This window comes from Amia ocellicauda, chromosome 18, assembly GCF_036373705.1.
Source record: "Amia ocellicauda isolate fAmiCal2 chromosome 18, fAmiCal2.hap1, whole genome shotgun sequence".
NCBI classification, from domain to species: domain Eukaryota; kingdom Metazoa; phylum Chordata; class Actinopteri; order Amiiformes; family Amiidae; genus Amia; species Amia ocellicauda.
In genome coordinates, this window is record NC_089867.1 from 6194605 (window position 1) to 6216676 (window position 22072).

Below are 22072 nucleotides of genomic sequence, written 5' to 3' on the forward strand. Positions count from 1 at the left end.
CAGTGTATTCAAATTCAACTATACTTTGATAACAGACAAGTCAGTTTTTCTTTTGAAAGGTCTGGGAAACAAATAAACAATGTCTTCTCTCTCCAGGCTGTCAGGCTGTGGAGTCAGTGAGAAAGGCTGTGTAGCGCTGGCCTCAGCTCTCAGCTCATACCCCTCAACCCTGAGAGAGCTGGATCTGAGCAACAATTCCCTCTACACCCCAGGAGCCACACTGCTCTGTGCTGGACTGAAGCATCTCAACTGTAAACTGGAGAGGCTGCTGTAAGTACAGGGAGCGTGTCTGTAAATACTCCGGTCAGCTCCTGCCACTGTGACCCATCTCTCCCTGTCCTCTCATCAGCCTTCACACCCCCACTGCCTCTCTCACCTCTGTGCTTGTGTGTCAGAGCTGCTTTGTGGTTTAATCTAGATAAGCTGATCTCAGTCCTGATTTATTCACACCACAGCAGTGGGTGTCACAGTCACAGGCCCTTAACAGAGCAATCCCCACAGGATGGCTGCTTCACAATTGTGTTAGAAAATAATATACAACTTAAAAATATTGCAAGAATAAGCCAATGCAGATGTATTTAAAACATATTAGTGTTAGCTGGTAGGTAAAATGAGTGTGTGCACACCTAAGATCTTCATCAGCTATTTTACCATCATGAGAAATAAACTGATGTCAGGGAAATGCAGCCATTCCCAGATTCCAAACATTTCCTGATCTTCTCTATCAGTATCATCAGCCGGCTGGTCGCTCTTGTGCTTGTAGCCGTTTGCTCTGCAATGTTAAGGTGTGTGTTTGTATCGTTAAGGATGACACACAGCTACCTGCATCTCCAGCAGCAGCACAGATGTCACTAGAATGCACAACTGCTACAGCTCTTCAGCCTTCAGTTTATCAAGAGGAAAACTTCAGTTCTGTCTGATAGCTGGGTTCAATCCCAGGTGGGTGACACTGCTGTTGTACCCTTGAGTAAGGTACTGTACCTAGATTGCTCCAGTAGATGCCCAGCTGTATAAATGGGTAAAATATGATACACTGGATAAGGGTGTCTGCTAAGAAATCTAAGAGTAATAATAATAATAATAATGTGCACAGGTCAGAGACACCATCTTAGGGCTGCTCATCAATCATACAGCCGTCGCAGGTGTACCAATATTTTCAAACAGGTTTGATTTTATCAGCACACAATCTGCAATGCTCTTGTACTGTACTGTGAGAGGTGCAACGACATGTTTTCAGCAATGTGATCAGCAATAGCCTGTACCTCATCCTGTGATGCTTCTGCCATGTGTGTGTGTGTGTATGTCTGTTGGGGGGTAAATAAAGATCCTGTACTAGAATCAGAGAATTGTATTCCCATGCAACAATGATTGCTAGGAACTCGGTTATAAACACAACAACATTACAAATACCACCATCATTGTGTTTTTGTGAGACAGTGTGGTATGGAGAATCCTCACGGCCAGGTGAATCTTGTAGTGTGTGCCCCCTAGTCTGTGCCACATAATCTAGTGTGTGTGCTCTGCTGTGCTGGCAGGACAATAAACTACAGGAAAGACAGTCGTTTAATGTGAGAGGCTCAGCGTTGTTAGGATTTTGAAAGTCATCTAGTGTATCACCGGCATTAGATATATACCACTCTTTCAGTTCCATTTGATCATATATCAGTTGATCATGGCAGCTGCTATTGCCACGGTGTGCATTACATCAGTGCTGAATAAAAAACATATTGCAAATAGTTGTACACATATTTTGAAGATGTTTTCCTTATTGAAGACATTTTAATATATGAATAATCTCTGAATGCTCGGCTGGATGCCGAGATGTCAATGCTCAGCCCTGATATTGATCGGTTTGTTAAGTTGGCATGTCCATGGGTAACCTCATCTAACTTCCAGGCAGGGAACTGAAAGGGCCACTCAACATAGTGAATGTGGCTGAAGGTGTATTGATCTCTTATTTAGTGTATCTAAATGACACAACAGAAGAAAGGTACTTTTATATTTTTAGGATTAGCTTGAAAAATCCTGCTGAGATTCTGCCCTGGGATGAAACTGAAAAAAATCATTAGCATCAGTTCAACCCATCCTTTCGCACTGCGACTGTTAATATATCTGGACTGGAAATATATCCCATTATAGTGTCTATAACCTTTATTTAATGTTTCCTGTTTAAAGTCAAGAGACAATAGTTATGATTTACAAGAGGGTCTGGTTTAAATAAAGTAATACAAATCCTGTCTCCTCTCTGCAGGTTGTCAGACTGTCAGGTCAATGAGAAAGGCTGTGCAGCTCTGGCCTCAGCTCTGAGTTCAAACCCCTCAACTCTGAGAGAGCTGGATCTGAGCCTCAATCACACAGGGGACTCAGGAGTGACAGAGCTCTCTGCTGGACTGGAGGATCCCAACTGTAAACTAGAGAAACTGCTGTAAGTACAGAGTGATTTAATTTATAATTGTTTGACTGAGGTCTGATGGATCCCAGGTAATGATCAAAGTATGTTTCATAGCGTATCCTGGAGAGGATTGTTCTAATATAACAGTGCAGGACAGATTCTTACCTTAAGGCTGTCTTTCATTCAATTTCAAATTGCAGCAATTCTATTTTACTTATACTATGGATATATATAACATTATATATTTTCTCTCTCTTCGTTCTATCCTTCCTTCTAATATAGGATCTATCTCTGTTTGCTTCATGTTTTTGGACTTTGTACATTTTGAGCTCTTTTATTTCTATTTTTGAGTTTTATATATAATGTTAGGGTTTTTCATTTAACTTAATTTTTAAAATCGTAGGGAAAAGAATAATGTATTTTGTGACCTATGGGCTGTAAATTAAAGAAATGCAAGTTTTTATTCATAAACTACATTTCAGTTAGCATATACACTAAAATGACTAGAAATGGAAATGTAAAAAAATATATTACATACGTGTGTATGGCCGGTTTATACTTGGTCTTCCACAAATCCAATGACAATAGTGTGTTCTATCATCACCCAGTCATCTCCCAGCTGCTGTTGTGTCACTGAACTATAAACACCCAAAGCCACAGTGAAGAAGAAGAATTTCATCTGGTTTTAATAAGTTATTTATATGTACTTTCATACATATTGTTGTTGTTGTTCTTGATTTTTTTTTTTTCTGTGTACATTGTTCTTTTTCTGTGTTTAGACCTTTATACTATTTTAACTTTAAACTTTTCTGTTTGCCTGTGATCTGGTGACTGTGGGGGCCAGTTTAGTACAGTGAACAGTGAAATGATTCGACCTTTGTGACATGGTGCATTATCCTGCTGGAAGTAGCCATCAGAGGATGGGTACATGGTGGTCATAAAGGGATGGACATGGTCAGAAACAATGCTCAGGTAGGCCGTGGCATTTAAACGATGCCCAATTGGCACTAAGGGGCCTAAAGTGTGCCAAGAAAACATCCCCCACACCATTACACCACCACCACCAGCCTGCACAGTGGTAACAAGGCATGATGGATCCATGTTCTCATTCTGTTTACGCCAAATTCTGACTCTACCATCTGAATGTCTCAACAGAAATCGAGACTCATCAGACCAGGCAACATTTTTCCAGTCTTCAACTGTCCAATTTTGGTGAGCTTGTGCAAATTGTAGCCTCTTTTTCCTATTTGTAGTGGAGATGAGTGGTACCCGGTGGGGTCTTCTGCTGTTGTAGCCCATCCGCCTCAAGGTTGTACGTGTTGTGGCTTCACAAATGCTTTGCTGCATACCTCGGTTGTAACAAGTGGTTATTTCAGTCAAAGTTGCTCTTCTATCAGCTTGAATGAGTCGGCCCATTCTCCTCTGACCTCTAGCATCAACAAGGCATTTTCGCCCACAGGACTGCCGCATACTGGATGTTTTTCCCTTTTCACACCATTCTTTGTAAACCCTAGAAATGGTTGTGCGTGAAAATCCCAGTAACTGAGCAGATTGTGAAATACTCAGACCGGCCCGTCTGGCACCAACAACCATGCCACGCTCATGCACCTTTCTTTCCCATTCAGACATTCAGTTTGGAGTTCAGGAGATTGTCTTGACCAGGACCACACCCCTAAATGCATTGAAGCAACTGCCATGTGATTGGTTGGTTAGATAATTGCATTAATGAGAAATTGAACAGGTGTTCCTAATAATCCTTTAGGTGAGTGTATATATATATATATATATATATATATATATATATATATATATATATATACACACACACACACACACACACACTTGTTCTAATTTCTTATTACTTCCAAATGTATTTGTGATTTATTCCAATAGTGGAGTCATATACAACTAATTAAGACTATTTGTGGCCACTGTAGGCTACTTAAAACAGGTTTCATGCTCTAATACTAATCTCTGTTGGCACAGTGGTTAAGGAACTGCACTGTGAACCAGGCATATCAGGTTCCAGTCCCTGTTTTCCTGAAGTTAAACGAGAACAAACAATTGTAAGGTGATTAATAACACTTTAATCCAGCATATCTTCACTAGAATTGCGTTTCAATAACACGGTTCAGGGAATGTTAACTCCTAGCAAATGGTTGACAATGCAAGGAAAATGAACTCATTGATATCCAGAGTGGATCATTAATTGAATTCAGCCAAACTAAATGTAAGAAATATTATTATTATTATTATTATTATTATTATTACATTCAAATATGCACTGAATGTAATAACAAAGCTTAACTAAAAGAAATAAACAAATCACCCCTTTGTGCAGTGCAAGTACTATATTATCAAAAATTAAAAACAAGCTTATTTATGGAAATCAAAAGGATATGGCGGCTACACAGCACTAGGTACTACACACCGGAAAACAATGCTATATTACAATGTCGCACAAAGATCTGCACCATGTTTGAATATCTCTCCTTTTTTGGCCAAGTTGCATTTTTCTTGAGCGGCACTCTATTTTCACGGAAATTACGCAAAGTTTGAATATCGGGCCCAAGAGATATGTAAACATATGTGTAATAAAATGAAATAACATAAAATTAATTGTTTTATTTACTAATAAAACAAATTCACAATCAAAGCTTTTTGACAATTTGGCTACTTTATATCTTCAAAAGAACGTGTTTTTCCTGCAATTGGATCTCTGCTCAGGAGGGGACATAGGTTCCAGTTCACCATAGGAACTAGGGAATTCAACCTCCAGGAGAAAGCTTTATATTTTTCCCCATGCTATGGCTCTCTGGTAGGGGGGCATTTGAAGGAGGACACATGAACTAAACTTTTGAGACTGAGCCCCGAGACGCTTCAGAGCCTGAGCAGCTTCTGGACAGTGTGTCATCCATTTCAGCATCCTGATAACCATGGCACCATGGTCAACATTGACCTTATTTCACCTCTCAGTGATGAGACCAGCAACAGTCGTTCTCCGGCAGGTCAACCATAGCAAGGAACTCTAAACAGCACAGCGACGCCACAGCGATGGTTACAAGTAGTTTTGCCCTTTGGCGACACTCGGGCGACCAGTCTTTATGTATTTATGTATTTTCTGTCCTCATCCCCATTGGTATTATTATTAGTTTTGCATCAGACTGTAGTGCATTAAAACACCCTGTTGATTTCTACCAGAGTTGTAGGGACTCAAACTTGAGTCACAGATTTGATAAGAAAGACAAAGACTTGGACTCGACCTTTCCGTGAACATTTTTCATCATTACTACCAATTTTCCTTTCCAAAACGATTAAATAAATATCTAACTACCCAGATCAGGATGTTGTTGTGTGGAGAAACTCGCATTTTGTTTCTAACCTGCAGTAGCAGTAAAACTGGCCCCACCTCCAATTGAAACCAAACTGTAGTTAAACAGACAGATATGAGAGAGACGGATTGGTGGCAAAACACGACGCAAGTCATTCTGATGCGGCGTTTTTTTACATAACAAATAGTTTTTTTCAAAGATATACCAATGTGATAAGAAAACTCTGACAATACATATTGCTAAATGTTCTTCTGATAGACCTTTAACTATAGTGTACAACTAGATCATGTGTTTTTCCTCTTTAACCCTTTACACTCCACCCTATTTTTCCTGTTATTTTCCTCTATTTATTTGTGTGTAGCTCCTTGATAGTTTGTACCATATGCATTTATCTTATATCAAATGTGTGCCCTTTCATATTATAAAGCGTTATTCAGCTGAGTGAGTAAAAAAAAAAAAACAGAAGCATATGCAAGTTAGCCCTGTACACTCTGAGAAATGGGTGATTTTGCAAGCCTGCAGCTCAGGATAGGAAGACCCTACATACGCAAGTCTGCGATCTGCCATCGGCCCCATTATTTTCAGCGATCCTAAATAATGGGCCAGAGTGTAAAGGGTTAACATTGAATATGTGTGTATGTCTTCACATCTCTGTAGGAGACCCTAAATATAAAACACCACATTTTTACAATAAATAATGTTGTGGTATGTGTGTGTCATTAACAAAAAAAGTCTAACTCTTCTCCCACTACTAGACTAGGCCTTTTAAAATACATTCCAAATCAAAGGATATATGGTGTGTGCAATAAAACAATCAGATGTCATACTACAATTGAGTGTAAGTAGAGTGGGACTGTGCAATTAAACAAGAGAGTCAGAGTCTTAGGGTAACTTGAGGGATTAATTGAAGAAAAACACATTGTTATTATTCTGTATTACTTGGCTGAAGTCCTCATCCAAGGCTTACAGGGTTTTCAAGCACTATAATACAATGTGATATATAATATTATATAATTGTATAATAATATACAACATTGTTCAGGGTAACTTATTATTATTTTATTTATTATTATTTTTATTTCTTGGCAGACGCCCTTATCCAGGGCGACTTACAACATAAGAGCAAACAAAGTGCAAAAATACAGTTAAGTACAAGGCATCAATCAATACAAATTCAATTTAACTAAAACATAGCAATTCAAAATAATAAATTTTACAAATTCCAATATACAATTTACACAAGTACAGTAAGTGAGGTCCTACATCCTGGACAGTGAAAGCTAAGTGCTGTCAAGATGTAGGGTCACAGTCAGGGGTTATGGGAACGGGAGCCAGGAGGAAAACAAATCAGGAATGCAAGAAGCATAATAAAAACTGTGAAGTGCTATCTAGCAGGGATAGAGGACTAATAGTACAAGTACTGTCAGAAGAGATGCGTCTTGAGTAAGCGCCGGAATGAGGTCAAGGACTCTGCTGTTTTTACAACCAACAATTTTTTGTATAGAAAATATACTTTTGATTACTTTTATTAACTAATGTTAACTATATCATTAGGGAAATTGACAGTGGAAATGGTGTCTTACAGAGTTTAGATTTGTATTTAATGTTGATAATGTTAAGAAACATGAATAAACAATATGGAGAAATGAAAAACAGACCAACTAAGCATTAATCTTTGTAATCTGGGGTTTAAATTAAACTTCAGATTTGAATCTCAGAAATCAAGGAATTGGACTCAGGCTATGCTGACTCAGACTCAGACTCTAACCATGGTGACTCGGAGTCTGATTTCTACCAGTGTGTGCATTTTTGCAATATGAGCACATATACACCGATCAGCCTTAACATTATAACCACCTGCCTAATATTGTGTAGGTCCCAAAACAGGCCTGACCTATCGAGACATGGACTCCACTAGACCTCTGAAGGTGTGCTGTGGTATCTGGCACCAAAGCGTTAGCAGCAGATCCTTTAAGTCATGTAAGTTGCTAGGTGGGGCCTCCACGGATCGGACCTGTTTGTCCAGCACATCCCATGGATGCTTGATTGGATTGAGATCTGGGGAATTTGTTGGCCAGGTCAACACCTCGAACTTGTGATTCGTCAGACCAGGCCACCTTCTTCCATTGCTCCGTGGTCCAGTTCTGATGCTCAAGTGCCCATTGTAGGTGCTTTTGGCAGTGGACAGGGGTCAGCATGGGCACCCTGACTGGTCTGCGGCTACGCAGCCCCATACGCAACAAACTGATATGCACTGTGTGTTCTGACACCTTTCTATCAGAACCAGCATTAACTTTTTCAGCAATTTGAGCTACAGTAGCTCGTCTGTTGGATCGGACCACACGGGCCAGCCTTCGCTCCCCACGTGCATCAATGAGCCTTGGCCACCCATGACCCTGTCGCCGGTTCACCACTTTTTCTTCCTTGGCCCACTTTTGATAGGTACTGACCACTGCAGACCGGGAACACCCCACAAGAGCTGCAGTTTTGGAGATGCTCTGACCCGCTCGTCTAGCCATCACAATTTGGCCCGTGTCAAAGTCGCTTGCCCATTTTTCCTGCTTTTAACACATCAACTTTGAGGACAAAATGTTCACTTGCTGCCTAATATATCCCACCCACTGACAGGTGCCATGATAATGAGATTATCAGTGTTATTCACTTCACCTGTCAGTGGTCATAATGTTATGGCTGATCGGTATACGTAAACATGAATTACATGCTACGCAATAAACTGTGTAAACGGGTGTAGAAATTGGTATGCACACATTTACCTCTGTGAAGTTCATTCCTTATTCCATATTCCTTATTTTTCAAGAAATAAGCAGTTTACTTATTAATTATTTCTGATTTTACTAAAAATAAGTAAGTAAGTAGTTATTTCTATTTCATTTTTTTTTTTTTTTAAATCAGTAATGACTACCTATTTTTATATGTTTTTCAAGAAAGAAGTAATGGTTACTTATTTCTGTTTCCCGGTTTGCAAAAAATGCATAATTATGCAGATCAATTGTCAGCCAGTGGTTACGCTGGGGCAGCTGTGGGTGGGTTGGCAAGTATTCATACAGCAGGCATCAGCAGGGGCACATTCAGAACAAGGGCTCTTCAGTGGGGAGGGGGAGGACTTGGCCAGGAGGGGTCAGTGATGTAGCTTTAGTTTCAGACGGGCGGGGACGGCAGATATGCCAAGTTGTAGAGGGAGAGGGGGGGCCTTCTGAGTTGTCCAAGTAGTCCCTTCACCCCTTTCTCCTCCTTAAATTTGCCCATGACTGATTGCATCATTCAAAAAGTGTGTTGTTGGGGGGGGGGGGGGATTTGACAGGCTCCCTCTAAATTACACTTATGCTTCTTATACATTTGTCATTAATAAGTAACCATTATTTATTTCTAAAGAAACAGGGAAGCACAAATAAGTTGCCATTACTTACTTTTGAGATCAGGGAAACAAAATAACAAATAAGTAACCTTTACTTATTTTGGAGAACTGTGAATTAAATATAAGTAACCATAACTTATTTTTGAGAAACCTTTTACTTTGTATCTATATGAGAAACATAAGTATTGAGAAGTGTCATCAATAGCTATTCAAATGATAAACCAAAATTAAATAATGACAAGTATTGACATGTCTTATTCTATCAACATGTGAAAAATAATGAGAACTGTTGCCTATCACTAATTATCAATGTACTGATGACTAAAGTTCAGGACCAGGACAACCCCTGATCATATTTCCTTCCTGGTCCAAGCACAACCAATGAGATGCACACTCTCAGAGACAACACGCAACAAGTAACCACACACAGCATAGCATGCAGCCCGCTCCCTCAATTCAACAACATACCTCAGCCTTGGCAGCAGCTCCTTGGCTCCATCTACCATGTGTATGTGCATGTGTGTGGGCGCTGGAGTGGGGTGGGATGGGATGGTTTGGGGGGGTTCCATGGCCAGGCTGTCGTCCCCCCAAGCGGGTTCAGGCCAAAATACCTCCATTACTTCAATCACTACGTCTTCCACTGACTTCTATAGGGGGCTGTCTGAAGTAAACAATATGTAATGAGATGTGCTGTGTGTGTTCTGTTTGTTGTATACAAATAAGTAAAGAGAAGTGTAATTAAATCAGGAAACGAAAATTAAGAATAAGTAACAAGTAACAAGTAATTAATTGGAAAACCGTGACACAGTGCATCTCTGTCAGCCTGTGAAGAAGCACCTCATTGACACAGCCTACCATTACATAGTTTCAGACTTCCTTGCACAAAGCCATAGTAGAATATCTTTAAGGCCTCCTGTTACATGTTGTCTGTAATTTTTTTATAGACGTATAAAGAAAAATCAGAAGTATTGTCATATGCTATTGTGTGGATATGTAAATAATTCATAATAGTGTTGTGGTAACATTTCCCCGTGCGTTCCCATTTGTCACCACCTGAGGTCGCCGTTCACTCACTACTTACCAGCTTCATCACTTTGCCCTACACACCTGTTTCACCTGCCCTTTCTGCCACTATATATTTCGATATGCTCCCACAAGTCTTCGTGAAGTTTTGTTTACATCCTGTAGCAATCCCAAGCCTGTTTTCTAGATCGACCTCTGTTCTCTGACCATTGCTAGTTTCTACGACCCTGACTTCTTGGATTTCCCCAGTATAGTTTGTTTGCCTGCCTGCCAGACCTCCTTTGTTCCTGTTTGCCGGCCCTATACCCTTTGTTAGTAAGACGATGCCTGATCTCGGCTCCTGGGTCTTGTACCCCATCAGAATCACTAGATGACAGTTGTTCTATATGTGCTCAAATTCAGAAAAGGGGAAATATGGAATAAGTAACCTTTACTTATTCGACAACCATGAATCAGAAGTTAAAAATTACTTCTTTACTGAAAAGATGCTGAAGTGGTGCTAGTGTTAAAGGAGAAGCCAACCGTTGTCTTGACTCTGCTCTTCTGAGTAATGTATATGAATGTAGAACTACATGGACCTTTCCTTGTGGTGAAGATCTAAACTGACAGATGTTGTCATGCTTCTCATGCTGGATGTGTGTCTCCATGTGAGATGAATGGCATCAACAGTTTGACGCTCAGCTGCTGCTCTTCTGTGTGGAGCCTCCAGTTCTGTTAGTACAAACACACATCCTGACTGTTTCTAGGTCCAGGAAAAAGAAGTGCATAACCAACGTGTCTCCTTTCCTCTCCAGGCTGTCAGGCTGTGGGATCGCAGAGCGAGGCTGTGCAGCTCTGACCTCAGCTCTCTGTTCAAACCCCTCAACTCTTAGAGAGCTGGATCTGAGCTCCAATCGCCCAGGGGACTCAGCAGTGACAGAGCTCTCTGCTGGACTGGAGGATCCCAACTGTAAACTAGAGAAACTGCTGTAAGTAGAGGCCGTGTGATTGTGTGAATATTCAGTCACTGACAGGGAGAGACTGCAGTTTCTGAGCTCAGCTCCTCTTCCCTGCTCTGACCCTGTCTCTCTCCGAGCTCTCAGTCCTTCTAACCCTAACTGTTTCTTATACATGTGTCATGGCCTAATATGATTTCTCGGGCATTAAAGGACACATTGTGTTGGATTCAAAGTTAAAGCCACAACTGCAGTCCTGGAAGGATTAGAAGAGTTTTTAATTACAGAAGCTTCTGGAGACAGAAGTAAGAATCTGCACGAGGGCAGACATCTCACTCTTCCCCCCATCTCAGAAGGACAAGTGAAACATGTTCACATTTATACTGAGAATATCTGTGAGGCAGCAAGTAGGGCTGGGCGGTATACTGTAAAAAACTATATACCGGTATTCATTTAAGGATCGGTTTGGACTTCGGAACTATACCTTCATATCGGTATTTTGAAGTTTTCTATGCTAAATTGAATATTTTACAAATTACATTGTCATTCAGTCATAGCATTCAGCTACCAATAAACTTGATCGCATTCGCGTATCCCACGACTTGCTGCGCCGGCTGCTTGAGACTGCGCTGTCTGACATGAGACTCATCTGATCAAAGAATGCTGATAGCGTTCTTGTAATGTAAATTACCACAGATCTGCACAGCTCCACCAATGGGATCGGTTGGATCCTGCAGATCTGCGCAAATCTGTACTACAAGAATAGGACCACCTTTCTTCACAAACTATGCAGAAATCTACGTAATTGGATGTCTTAATTTGTTATTTTAGTTTTTATTTAAAAAATAGAATTGCCTATCATTTAAGTAACAACTGCATCATTGATTTACACTATATTTTTAAAAATCCATCAATTGTTGAAACCGCTTATCCTGGTGAGGGTCGCGGGGAGGCCAGTGCCGATCCTAGCAGGCATAGGGCGCAAGGCAGGAATACAACCAGGACGGGATGCCACGCCATTGCTGGGCAACACACACATATCTATTGCGCAATTTAGCACGGCCAATTAATGTAACCTGCATGTCTTTGGATGGTGGGTGTAAACCGGGGTGCCCGGAGGAAACCCAGGCGGACACGGGGTTGAAAATGCAAACTCCACACAGACAGGCACCCCGAGCCGAGACTCGAACCCGGGACCCCTGTGAGGCAGCAGCGCTAACCACCGCGCCACTGTGCCAGCCTATTTTTAAAAAATAATGTATTTATTTATTTAATAAAGCATTGGCAATCCTAAAGTGTCGATCTAGAATTCTGTATCTGTTTTTGACCATGCTGTTCACAGCTTCATTATGTAATGAAAGTTGACATTCGCCTCCGCTAAGAAGGGGGCAGCAGTAGTTTTCATTCGCTTATCACGTCCCTCTTCATTTCTGCATAATGTTTTGTAAAAGTGTGGGTGAAAGTGACCCCAGTGAATCTGTCCCTAAGACAGGTGTGTCGTTGATAGTGTGGACATGATTTGGTTTCAAGACAACTGACACAGAACAGGGAAATGTTATTCAATGTCAGTTGTGTCCTATTATTTGTGCTTTATAAACAGTATAAAATGGCCATTTAACAATAGTCATACCGTCAAAAATGTGAAAAATACCAGCCCTAGCAGGAAGTATTATGTATTGCCTTCCACAAAAGCACACCCTTAATAGGTGACTTTAACATCTTTAGTTTCTAAAGAGTCCGTTTAACTCACTCTCTCTATAAGGAGGAGTCCAGAGAGCAAGTGCTGTCACAGGTCAAAAATGCAGAACTGTCAATACATCACATATAATCCTACAGTGCTGGGCAAAATCACACAGAGGCTTTCAATACATTTGGGATAATGTGTCATTAAAGTCTGTTCCTAATGGCTAACCTAAGCAGTACAAAATTTACAGTTCTGACCCAAAAGATACAGAGGAGCTGCACTGCCTCTAGATCCAGCTCAGAGTTGGGGGTTTTTGAAGGTATTTCTGCCACTGAGCACCATTCAACTTTAAATATGTAGATTCAGTCATTCTTAGAATTAATTTACCAAACAAATGACAATACCCTTTAATAAAGAGAATTCTTCTGGGAATTTGGTAGTTTTCAAATGGTTTTGTTTTCCAACACATAGGTCAGTTTACCCAGCAGCCTTTCTGTCACTGCCTGGATTTTGTCTGCCTGTGAACCTCCAGCCTGAACACAGAACGCTAGGCCACCTGTGTCGGGTGGTAGAGCCTCATTACTCACACTGGGGTGTTGTATCCACATCGCTCTGGGAAGATATTCATGACACAATGCCAATTAAATCACAACTGAAAGGAAATGAGATCCTAGAGTGACAGGTTTCAGACTGGAGCAGTCGGGCCCAGATGGATACTTATTTCCCTCATTAACATGCAAATCAATTTATAACTTTTTTGAAATGCATTTTTCTGGATTTTTTTGTTGTTCTTCTGTCTCTCACTGTTAAAATACACCTACCATTAAAACTATAGACTGATCATTTCTTTGTCAGTGGGCAAATGTACAAAATCAGCAGGGGATCAAATACTTTTTTCCCTCACTGTATAGGGAACCTACTGTAACAATGACAATACAAATATGTTTGATGATCTGCTGTGTTATGTATTGTATTACTTCAAGTATAAAGAAGATCATCAGTGGTAATATGTTACATGCCTCCGCCATTAAGCCCAGTAAGTTAAGGAAACATTGCATGAGTCTTAATTCCATGAGCAAATAGCGTTTTTTGTTGTAATTACAATGTAGTTATTAATATAAGCAAAGTATTCAGGTTCAACATATTTTATCTGTATTTTAAACAAAGACTTAAGCTCACTGCTGAGCTTTTTATTTTTAAAATGTATGTTTTTTTCAATTGAGTTAGTTTCATAATCACTAACAAAGCTATGGAGTAATGTAAAACAAACAAGCAAATGTAAAACTGACACTTTCTATGAATGACTGTTGTGGAAAACCATTTTACACTGTCAGTAAATGTTTTAATGAAATCCTTATCATAATATGATGTACAGTGATATTGTTTTTTAAATGGTATATTACTGACAACACCAGCTGCCAGTTTTTTTACTGTAATATCAACAGTTTTATTTAGTTTTTACTATAAAATACATTTTATTCCTACAGATGACTTATTTAAAAGCTAAGTCACTCAACAGATGACTTGTTTTACTCTACAGTTGATGGTTACCAAACAATCTTAGCGTAGTATGATGTACTGTGATACAGTGTTTTCTGTTTTTTTTATATGTGATTAAGCTAAGCCACTTGGTATTAAAAGGAGAATGGATTTAATTTCCACATCCTTGAGTGTGGATGGTTAGTACACACAGGAATACCAACCATAATCCCCAGTTATTGCATTGCTTTCAGATCATTGCAATTGACCCTTTTGGTTTTGCAAAGGTGCTACATTAAGTTAATACATTATTATTATTAGTAGTAGTAGTAGTAGTAGTAGTAGTAGTAGTAGTAGTAGTAGTAGTAGTAGTAATATTAGTATTGCAATTTTAACATTTTCACTCTTTCAATTATGTAATTATTCTTGGAATAATGAGAAGACAGAGAAAAGAAAAGAATGGCTCCAAGAACAAACTGATATATATGAAAATGCTGGCAGAAGCCACTTTGAGTGCAGTTCTCTCTCCATCTCCTGGCCAAACAGATGCACAGAGGGACTTCTACCGGTATTTGCATAAGGGGACAGAGGCATGGGGTGAGCGGTGCCTGCAGGGAAATGGACACTGGTGGACAGGACTGGGGCGAGTGGTCAGCCTGTAAATACTTATATGGACAGTACAATGTGTTGTAAGCAGATAGTGAAAGAACGATGGCCTCCATCACCCTTGCACAAAGGGTTAAAGATGGGCATGGCCAAGGTCAGGGGTCATGAACTCGAGCTGGCACTTCGGTGTAGTTAACCATGCCCCTCTGTTGTGTAGCATAAAGCATAAAGACTGCCATCCTCTGGTTCAACCATGAACTACAGAAAAAGAGAGAAAGTGGTGAGTTTGTCCTTCCCTGGTGTGGCAGTGTGTTGGCTAATGGCGTGTGGGACGTGTTTGTGACGTGTCTGTGTTGTTGTTGCAGTTCTATGCTACGCTACGCAGCACCTCTGCTGCCCTGCCTGCCCCGGACTTGTTCGCCTGCACCAAGTGTGGCGGCTTCGTGCGGCCTCCTATCATGCAGTGCCAGGCCGGGCACCTGATCTGCGCCGAGTGCCGGCCTAAGCTGCGCCGCTGCTGGGGCCGCCTGAAGAGAAGCGTCCGCAACCTGGCCATGGACAAGCTGGCTGCGGTGCTCGGCCTGCCTTGTGAGGAGGTGAGTGCGGGCTTCACCCTCTGACTGCAGCTGTGCCATCCACACAGCATCACCCTCTCTCTTCTGTCTTACTCATGGATGTTGCTCTGCAGGTTTGACTCCCTGCTCATTTATTGTGGAAAAACAGCTGCTGTTGGAAAACGTTGTGTTTTTATTTGTCTTGATTGGTATGCATGTTGCGTTACTTTTGTTCAGTTTCCTTAATCGATGTGTCAGCATCTTCCTTCACTAATGACTGCATGTGTTTTTCTCGCGTCAGAGCTGCAGCGTTTCGGCCGCAGTCGCCCTGTCGGCGCAGGCGGCAGAAGTGTCCTGCTGGAGTGTCCGGCCTGCTTCCACTTCGTGATGCCGCCGATCGCGCAGTGCCAAGCCGGGCATCTGATCTGCCAGCAGCGTCGGCCGAAGCTGCGCCGCTGCCCGGCCTGTGAGGGCTCTCTTGAGGTCCTCGTCAGGAACTTGGCCATGGAGAAAGTGGCTGCGACAAATCCCATCCCCTCCGAGGTGAGACTGGACTCAGCCCGGAGTGACAGCTCCTCCTCTGCTCAGCCCGGGCAGCTCGCTTGTACAGGTTGTCAGATTCAGACACTGACATTGAATGAGGCCATGTGAGCTGCCTTAGTCATGTGACATGTCGTCATTACAGTGTAGTCTGGTGTTTGCAGCTGCCAGTCTTTGTCTATGGATCTGTTTCTGTGGGATAAGTGGCGGCTGTTTTCCGCTCCGTTGTATTACTGGCTCACTCTGATGCCCACAGACGAGCTGGTCCCGGGCTCGGAGGAGTCGCTGCTGTCGGTAGCTCGGCGATCTGCAGGAAGACAAGTCTGCGACTGCGCAAACAGCAGTGAATAGAGTCGGCTTTGCTTCTGGTGCCCAGATCACTCACTCCGTCCTGTGCGCTCCTCGGCGCGATTACAATGAAGGTTAAAAACACGCATCTCGGAGAGAAAGTGGCTGCAGCCGCATCACAGAGTCAGTGCCTGTTATATGTGGCAGCCAGTGCTCTCGCTCTCTCCCCCCTGACACTCTGCCCTGTCTGCACACAGGACCCGCCCACACAGCCAGGAGCAGCGGCCCCGGCCACAACCCCCTCCATGTGGAAGCGTCTGGGCTGTGCGACTCCCGAGACGAGGGACCAGGAGCTGAGAGGGGAGGAGTCTGCGGACGTCCCATCAGTTATTGCTGGGGGGAGGGGGACAGATCCTCTCTCTGTGCCGGGGGCAGCGGAGACACCAGCCCCGACCACAACACCCTCCAAGTGGAAGCGGGTCCGAGGCTTCGGGCCTGATCTGGACTAGTGTAGTGGAGGGCACTGGAGGCTATAGAGTCCACTGCTGCCCTGAATCATATTTCCATTGGACTGAGAAGTGCCCTGATCAAATGTCATCAGAGAGCTCGTTCACACTTACTAGGCTGGCCCTGGCCCCCTCAGATTTCCTCCTGCTGTTGACAATATCACGATGCATTTGCTCCTGAAATTGCACATTGCTGTCCACTAAGGTAAAGTTCAGACTTCAGTCATACTTGGTAGGAGAAGAAACACATAAATTGTGTAGCTGGTAAACTCTTTGTTTCTTTTCTTCTACTGGGATGATGCAGAAATGAAAGCACTGTTGATAATTCGGGCCGCTCTCTTGAGTGTAAACGAGGTCTAGATTGTAAAATAAACCATTACCAGTGACAAGTTATGCATGTCTTCTGTTTACTGTCTTGTGCTTTGTATATACACTCACCTAAAGGATTATTAGGAACACCTGTTCAATTTCTCATTAATGCAATTAGCTAATCAACCAATCACATGGCAGTTTCTTCAATGCATTTAGGGGTGTGGTCCTGGTCAAGACAATCTCCTGAACTCCAAACTGAATGTCTGAATGGGAAAGAAAGGTGATTTAAGCAATTTTGAGCGTGGCATGGTTGTTGGTGCCAGACGGGTATTTCACAATCTGCTCAGTTACTGGGATTTTCACGCACAACCATTTCTAGGGTTTACAAAGAATGGTGTGAAAAGGGAAAAACATCCAGTATGCGGCAGTCCTGTGGGCGAAAATGCCTTGTTGATGCTAGAGGTCAGAGGAGAATGGGCCGACTGATTCAAGCTGATAGAAGAGCAACTTTGACTGAAATAACCACTCGTTACAACCGAGGTATGCAGCAAAGCATTTGTGAAGCCACAACACGTACAACCTTGAGGCGGATGGGCTACAACAGCAGAAGACCCCACCGGGTACCCCTCATCTCCACTACAAATAGGAAAAAGAGGCTACAATTTGCACAAGCTCACCAAAATTGGACAGTTGAAGACTGGAAAAATGTTGCCTGGTCTGATGAGTCTCGATTTCTGTTGAGACATTCAGATGGTAGAGTCAGAATTTGGCGTAAACAGAATGAGAACATGGATCCATCATGCCTTGTTACCACTGTGCAGGCTGGTGGTGGTGGTGTAATGGTGTGGGGGATGTTTTCTTGGCACACTTTAGGCCCCTTAGTGCCAATTGGGCATCGTTTAAATGCCACGGCCTACCTGAGCATTGTTTCTGACCATGTCCATCCCTTTATGACCACCATGTACCCATCCTCTGATGGCTACTTCCAGCAGGATAATGCACCATGTCACAAAGGTTGAATCATTTCAAATTGGTTTCTTGAACATGACAATGAGATCACTGTACTAAACTGGCCCCCACAGTCACCAGATCTCAACCCAATAAAGCATCTTTGGGATGTGGTGGAACAGGAGCTTCGTGCCCTGGATGTACATCCCACAAATCTCCATCAACTGCAAGATGCTCTCCTATCAATATGGGCCAACATTTCTAAAGAATGCTTTCAGCACCTTGTTGAATCAATGCCACGTAGAATTAAGGCAGTTCTGAAGGCGAAAGGGGGTCAAACACAGTATTAGTATGGTGTTCCTAATAATCCTTTAGGTGAGTGTATACTCCATTTTCAGGTTGAAGAAACATTTTCAAATTGATAAAAATCGAATGAAAAGGGAAGGTGCACACTCGGACGCTCTGCCAGAGTAAATCAGAATTGTCCTGCTTGGAGTGCATTCCATTCATTTCTTCCCTTTTCTTGTGAGATTTGTTGCTTTCGCCCCATTGGGAGGAATGTCCACCAGAGCTGTGGCCAGAGAATCAAATGTTCATTTCACTCATTAGGGCCGAATTCATTTATTTCAATGGACTGATATGAGATGCTGCTCAGCTGTATTTAAAGCACAACTGCAGAGTCCAAGTGATATCCAGACAAAGCCAAAGGATACCACTGGCTTTTGAGGGCTAGACAGTGTTCATACAACCTCTGTGCTTGGCAGGTTAAAACACTGCCGTGATTTTTATCATGAAAATGTCCAGAAGAACAATAATTAAACACTGAATTAATATTCTGCTACAAAACCAAAAGAACTGCAATGCTTTGGACCATTCATAGATGTTCTGAAATGATGATGACTTTACCTGGTACATCTGTGTATGTTAAATACAGATTCAAATCAAATGTGGATGTGAGCTGCAATGATGCAACACATGAATACGTCATGGCCCTGACAATTGTCTTATTTCAAACTTTCCATTATTAATCATGGCATGAAATCAACATTCATTAACATCTCAAAAAGTCTTGGCCTAAAATACTATTATTCCCTCTTTTGGAATATCAAATTATGTATTTCAGGAAGGATAGGTGACACTTCAGAGTTATTATTATTATGTTTAATACATCAATTGAATATCGTCACTCATATTTCTGAATAAACTTTCTGTTCAAAGCCTGTAAATACGACCCCCCCCCCCCCAGTGTTATATATATAGTTTTCCCTTTTTGTTTAGTGGAATTGATGGTTTACAGCCTGATTAATGGAAAGCATCATACAACCCCAAGATGTTACACTCTATCGTCCAATAGGAGAGAAAGTAATGCTTTTGTTGCTTTGTATTTTCTTTAAAAATCCAAGAAGCAAGAAAACAAGCATACATGCAAGAGGAGACATAACCAGCACTGCTCCAACTGTTGCACAGACAAGCAAACGTGACTTCACAGTGACTGGCTAACAAAGGGGTTTATATATTGAAGACAAGGGCTGGGATGAATGGGGACAGGTGTGCTGAGTGATTGGAAACGAGGAGCAATGAATTCATCAGCTGAAGGACAATGGCAGCTTGTGGTAAACAGTGAGGGAATGCCACGGCTGGCCATGACCCCTACTCTGGACCAAGGAGGAATCTGAACTGTTTTTTAAGAGCATCAAAATGAATATGTTGCTAACCTTGTGAAAATCCATTGGTTAAAGCTATTTTGACTTTTGACTTGCTCAGACCAACAGCGAGGTTTGTGTGTGTTTATTTTATTAATCATTTCTGACAAATCACAGTCACTTTGCTTCATTTCCATGCTTAGTTTATGTTCATAATGTTGGTACTATTTGTATTTCACAAAGTGTACAACAGTAATGCTGCTTTGTATTATACTCAGTGTGGTCCCTTTCTTTAATAAGTGTTACCAGTAAGTGTTTCATATTGCAAAAGCTCATTTCATGTGTTTTAAATAACACTGTTTGTAGTTGTTTGTTTCATATTAAATTAATTGTTTTCATTTCTTTATTTTTTCAGTGGTTTTCCTTTTGATTTTGTATTCGATTCTACACTGTAAGAAATGTCTAATAATCTGTATATTAAGCGGCAGAAATACGTTAAACATTGAAGGTAATTAAAATACCTTCAAGTATAAAGTGGTAAATTACCTAAAGTTTAACAGAAAATTGCGTTAATGTATTATACAAGAAATAACGTTTATTTGTACATAACCGATTACGTAAAATAAACTGTAAACAGTGAACATAAATACCTTGAAATATAAAAGGGTAAGTTACCTTGACAGTAAATGACATGTATGCACTATGTAAGAAATAACGCTTATTTGTACAGATTATATATATATATATATATATATATATATATATATATATATATATATATATATATATATATATATACACTCACCTAAAGGATTATTAGGAACACCTGTTCAATTTCTCATTAATGCAATTATCTAACCAACCAATCACATGGCAGTTGCTTCAATGCATTTAGGGGTGTGGTCCTGGTCAAGACAATCTCCTGAACTCCAAACTGAATGTCTGAATGGGAAAGAAAGGTGATTTAAGGAATTTTGAGCGTGGCATGGTTGTTGGTGCCAGACGGGCCGGTCTGAGTATTTCACAATCTGCTCAGTTACTGGGATTTTCACGCACAACCATTTCTAGGGTTTACAAAGAATGGTGTGAAAAGGGAAAAACATCCAGTATGCGGCAGTCCTGTGGGGGCGAAAATGCCTTGTTGATGCTAGAGGTCAGAGGAGAATGGGCCGACTGATTCAAGCTGATAGAAGAGCAACTTTGACTGAAATAACCACTCGTTACAACCGAGGTATGCAGCAAAGCATTTGTGAAGCCACAACACGTACAACCTTGAGGCGGATGGGCTACAACAGCAGAAGACCCCACCGGGTACCACTCATCTCCACTACAAATAGGAAAAAGAGGCTACAATTTGCACAAGCTCACCAAAATTGGACAGTTGAAGACTGGAAAAATGTTGCCTGGTCTGATGAGTCTCGATTTCTGTTGAGACATTCAGATGGTAGAGTCAGAATTTGGCGTAAACAGAATGAGAACATGGATCCATCATGCCTTGTTACCACTGTGCAGGCTGCTGGTGGTGGTGTAATGGTGTGGGGGATGTTTTCTTGGCACACTTTAGGCCCCTTAGTGCCAATTGGGCATCGTTTAAATGCCACGGCCTACCTGAGCATTGTTTCTGACCATGTCCATCCCTTTATGACCACCATGTACCCATCCTCTGATGGCTACTTCCAGCAGGATAATGCACCATGTCACAAAGGTCGAATCATTTCAAATTGGTTTCTTGAACATGACAATGAGTTCACTGTACTAAACTGGCCCCCACAGTCACCAGATCTCAACCCAATAGAGCATCTTTGGGATGTGGTGGAACGGGAGCTTCGTGCCCTGGATGTGCATCCCACAAATCTCCATCAACTGCAAGATGCTATCCTATCAATATGGGCCAACATTTCTAATGAATGCTTTCAGCACCTTGTTGAATCAATGCCACATAGAATTAAGGCAGTTCTGAAGGCGAAAGGGAGTCAAACACAGTATTAGTATGGTGTTCCTAATAATCCTTTAGGTGAGTGTATATATATATATATATATATATATTCCCCATGGAAGAGCGAGCAGAGGTGAGAAATGTGTGAACTTGTGTTAAACAGATGCTTCAAAATGAACATTTGCACAGTTAAGCACACTGAAGAAAATGACAACATGAGGAACTCATGACAAAGTGATATTTGCAGTCGTGACACTGCGCTGTTCATTGTCAGCCATGTTGTAACGATGTTTCAATGATTTGCAATGACAGTGAGACGATGTCTGACAGGAGAGAAGCTGTAAAACATGTCGGCAGGGGCTTGTGATGCGCATGCGTGCATTTCAGTGCGCAGCTCAGGCTGGGACGCAAGCGGCCGCTTGGTGCGCAGACTCAGTAACAGTCTCAGCTGACGAGCTGCTGTTCGCGCTGCTGCTGCTTCATCATATTTATGTTTTGATTGTTAACGACATGTTCAG

General features: G+C 41.6%; 1 protein-coding gene across 1 annotated transcript in view; it reads left to right on the plus strand.

Moving 5' to 3' along the window:
- Positions 1-11095, plus strand: part of LOC136714083 (ribonuclease inhibitor) — a 73819-nt gene extending 62724 nt beyond the window's left edge. Inside the window, exons 9-11 of the mRNA XM_066691395.1 lie at positions 97-270; positions 2252-2425; positions 10918-11095. Of these exons, the coding sequence (XP_066547492.1) occupies positions 97-270; positions 2252-2425; positions 10918-11095 (526 nt within the window). The remainder of the gene's footprint in view (positions 1-96; positions 271-2251; positions 2426-10917) is intronic.
- Positions 11096-22072: the final 10977 nt, after the last annotated feature.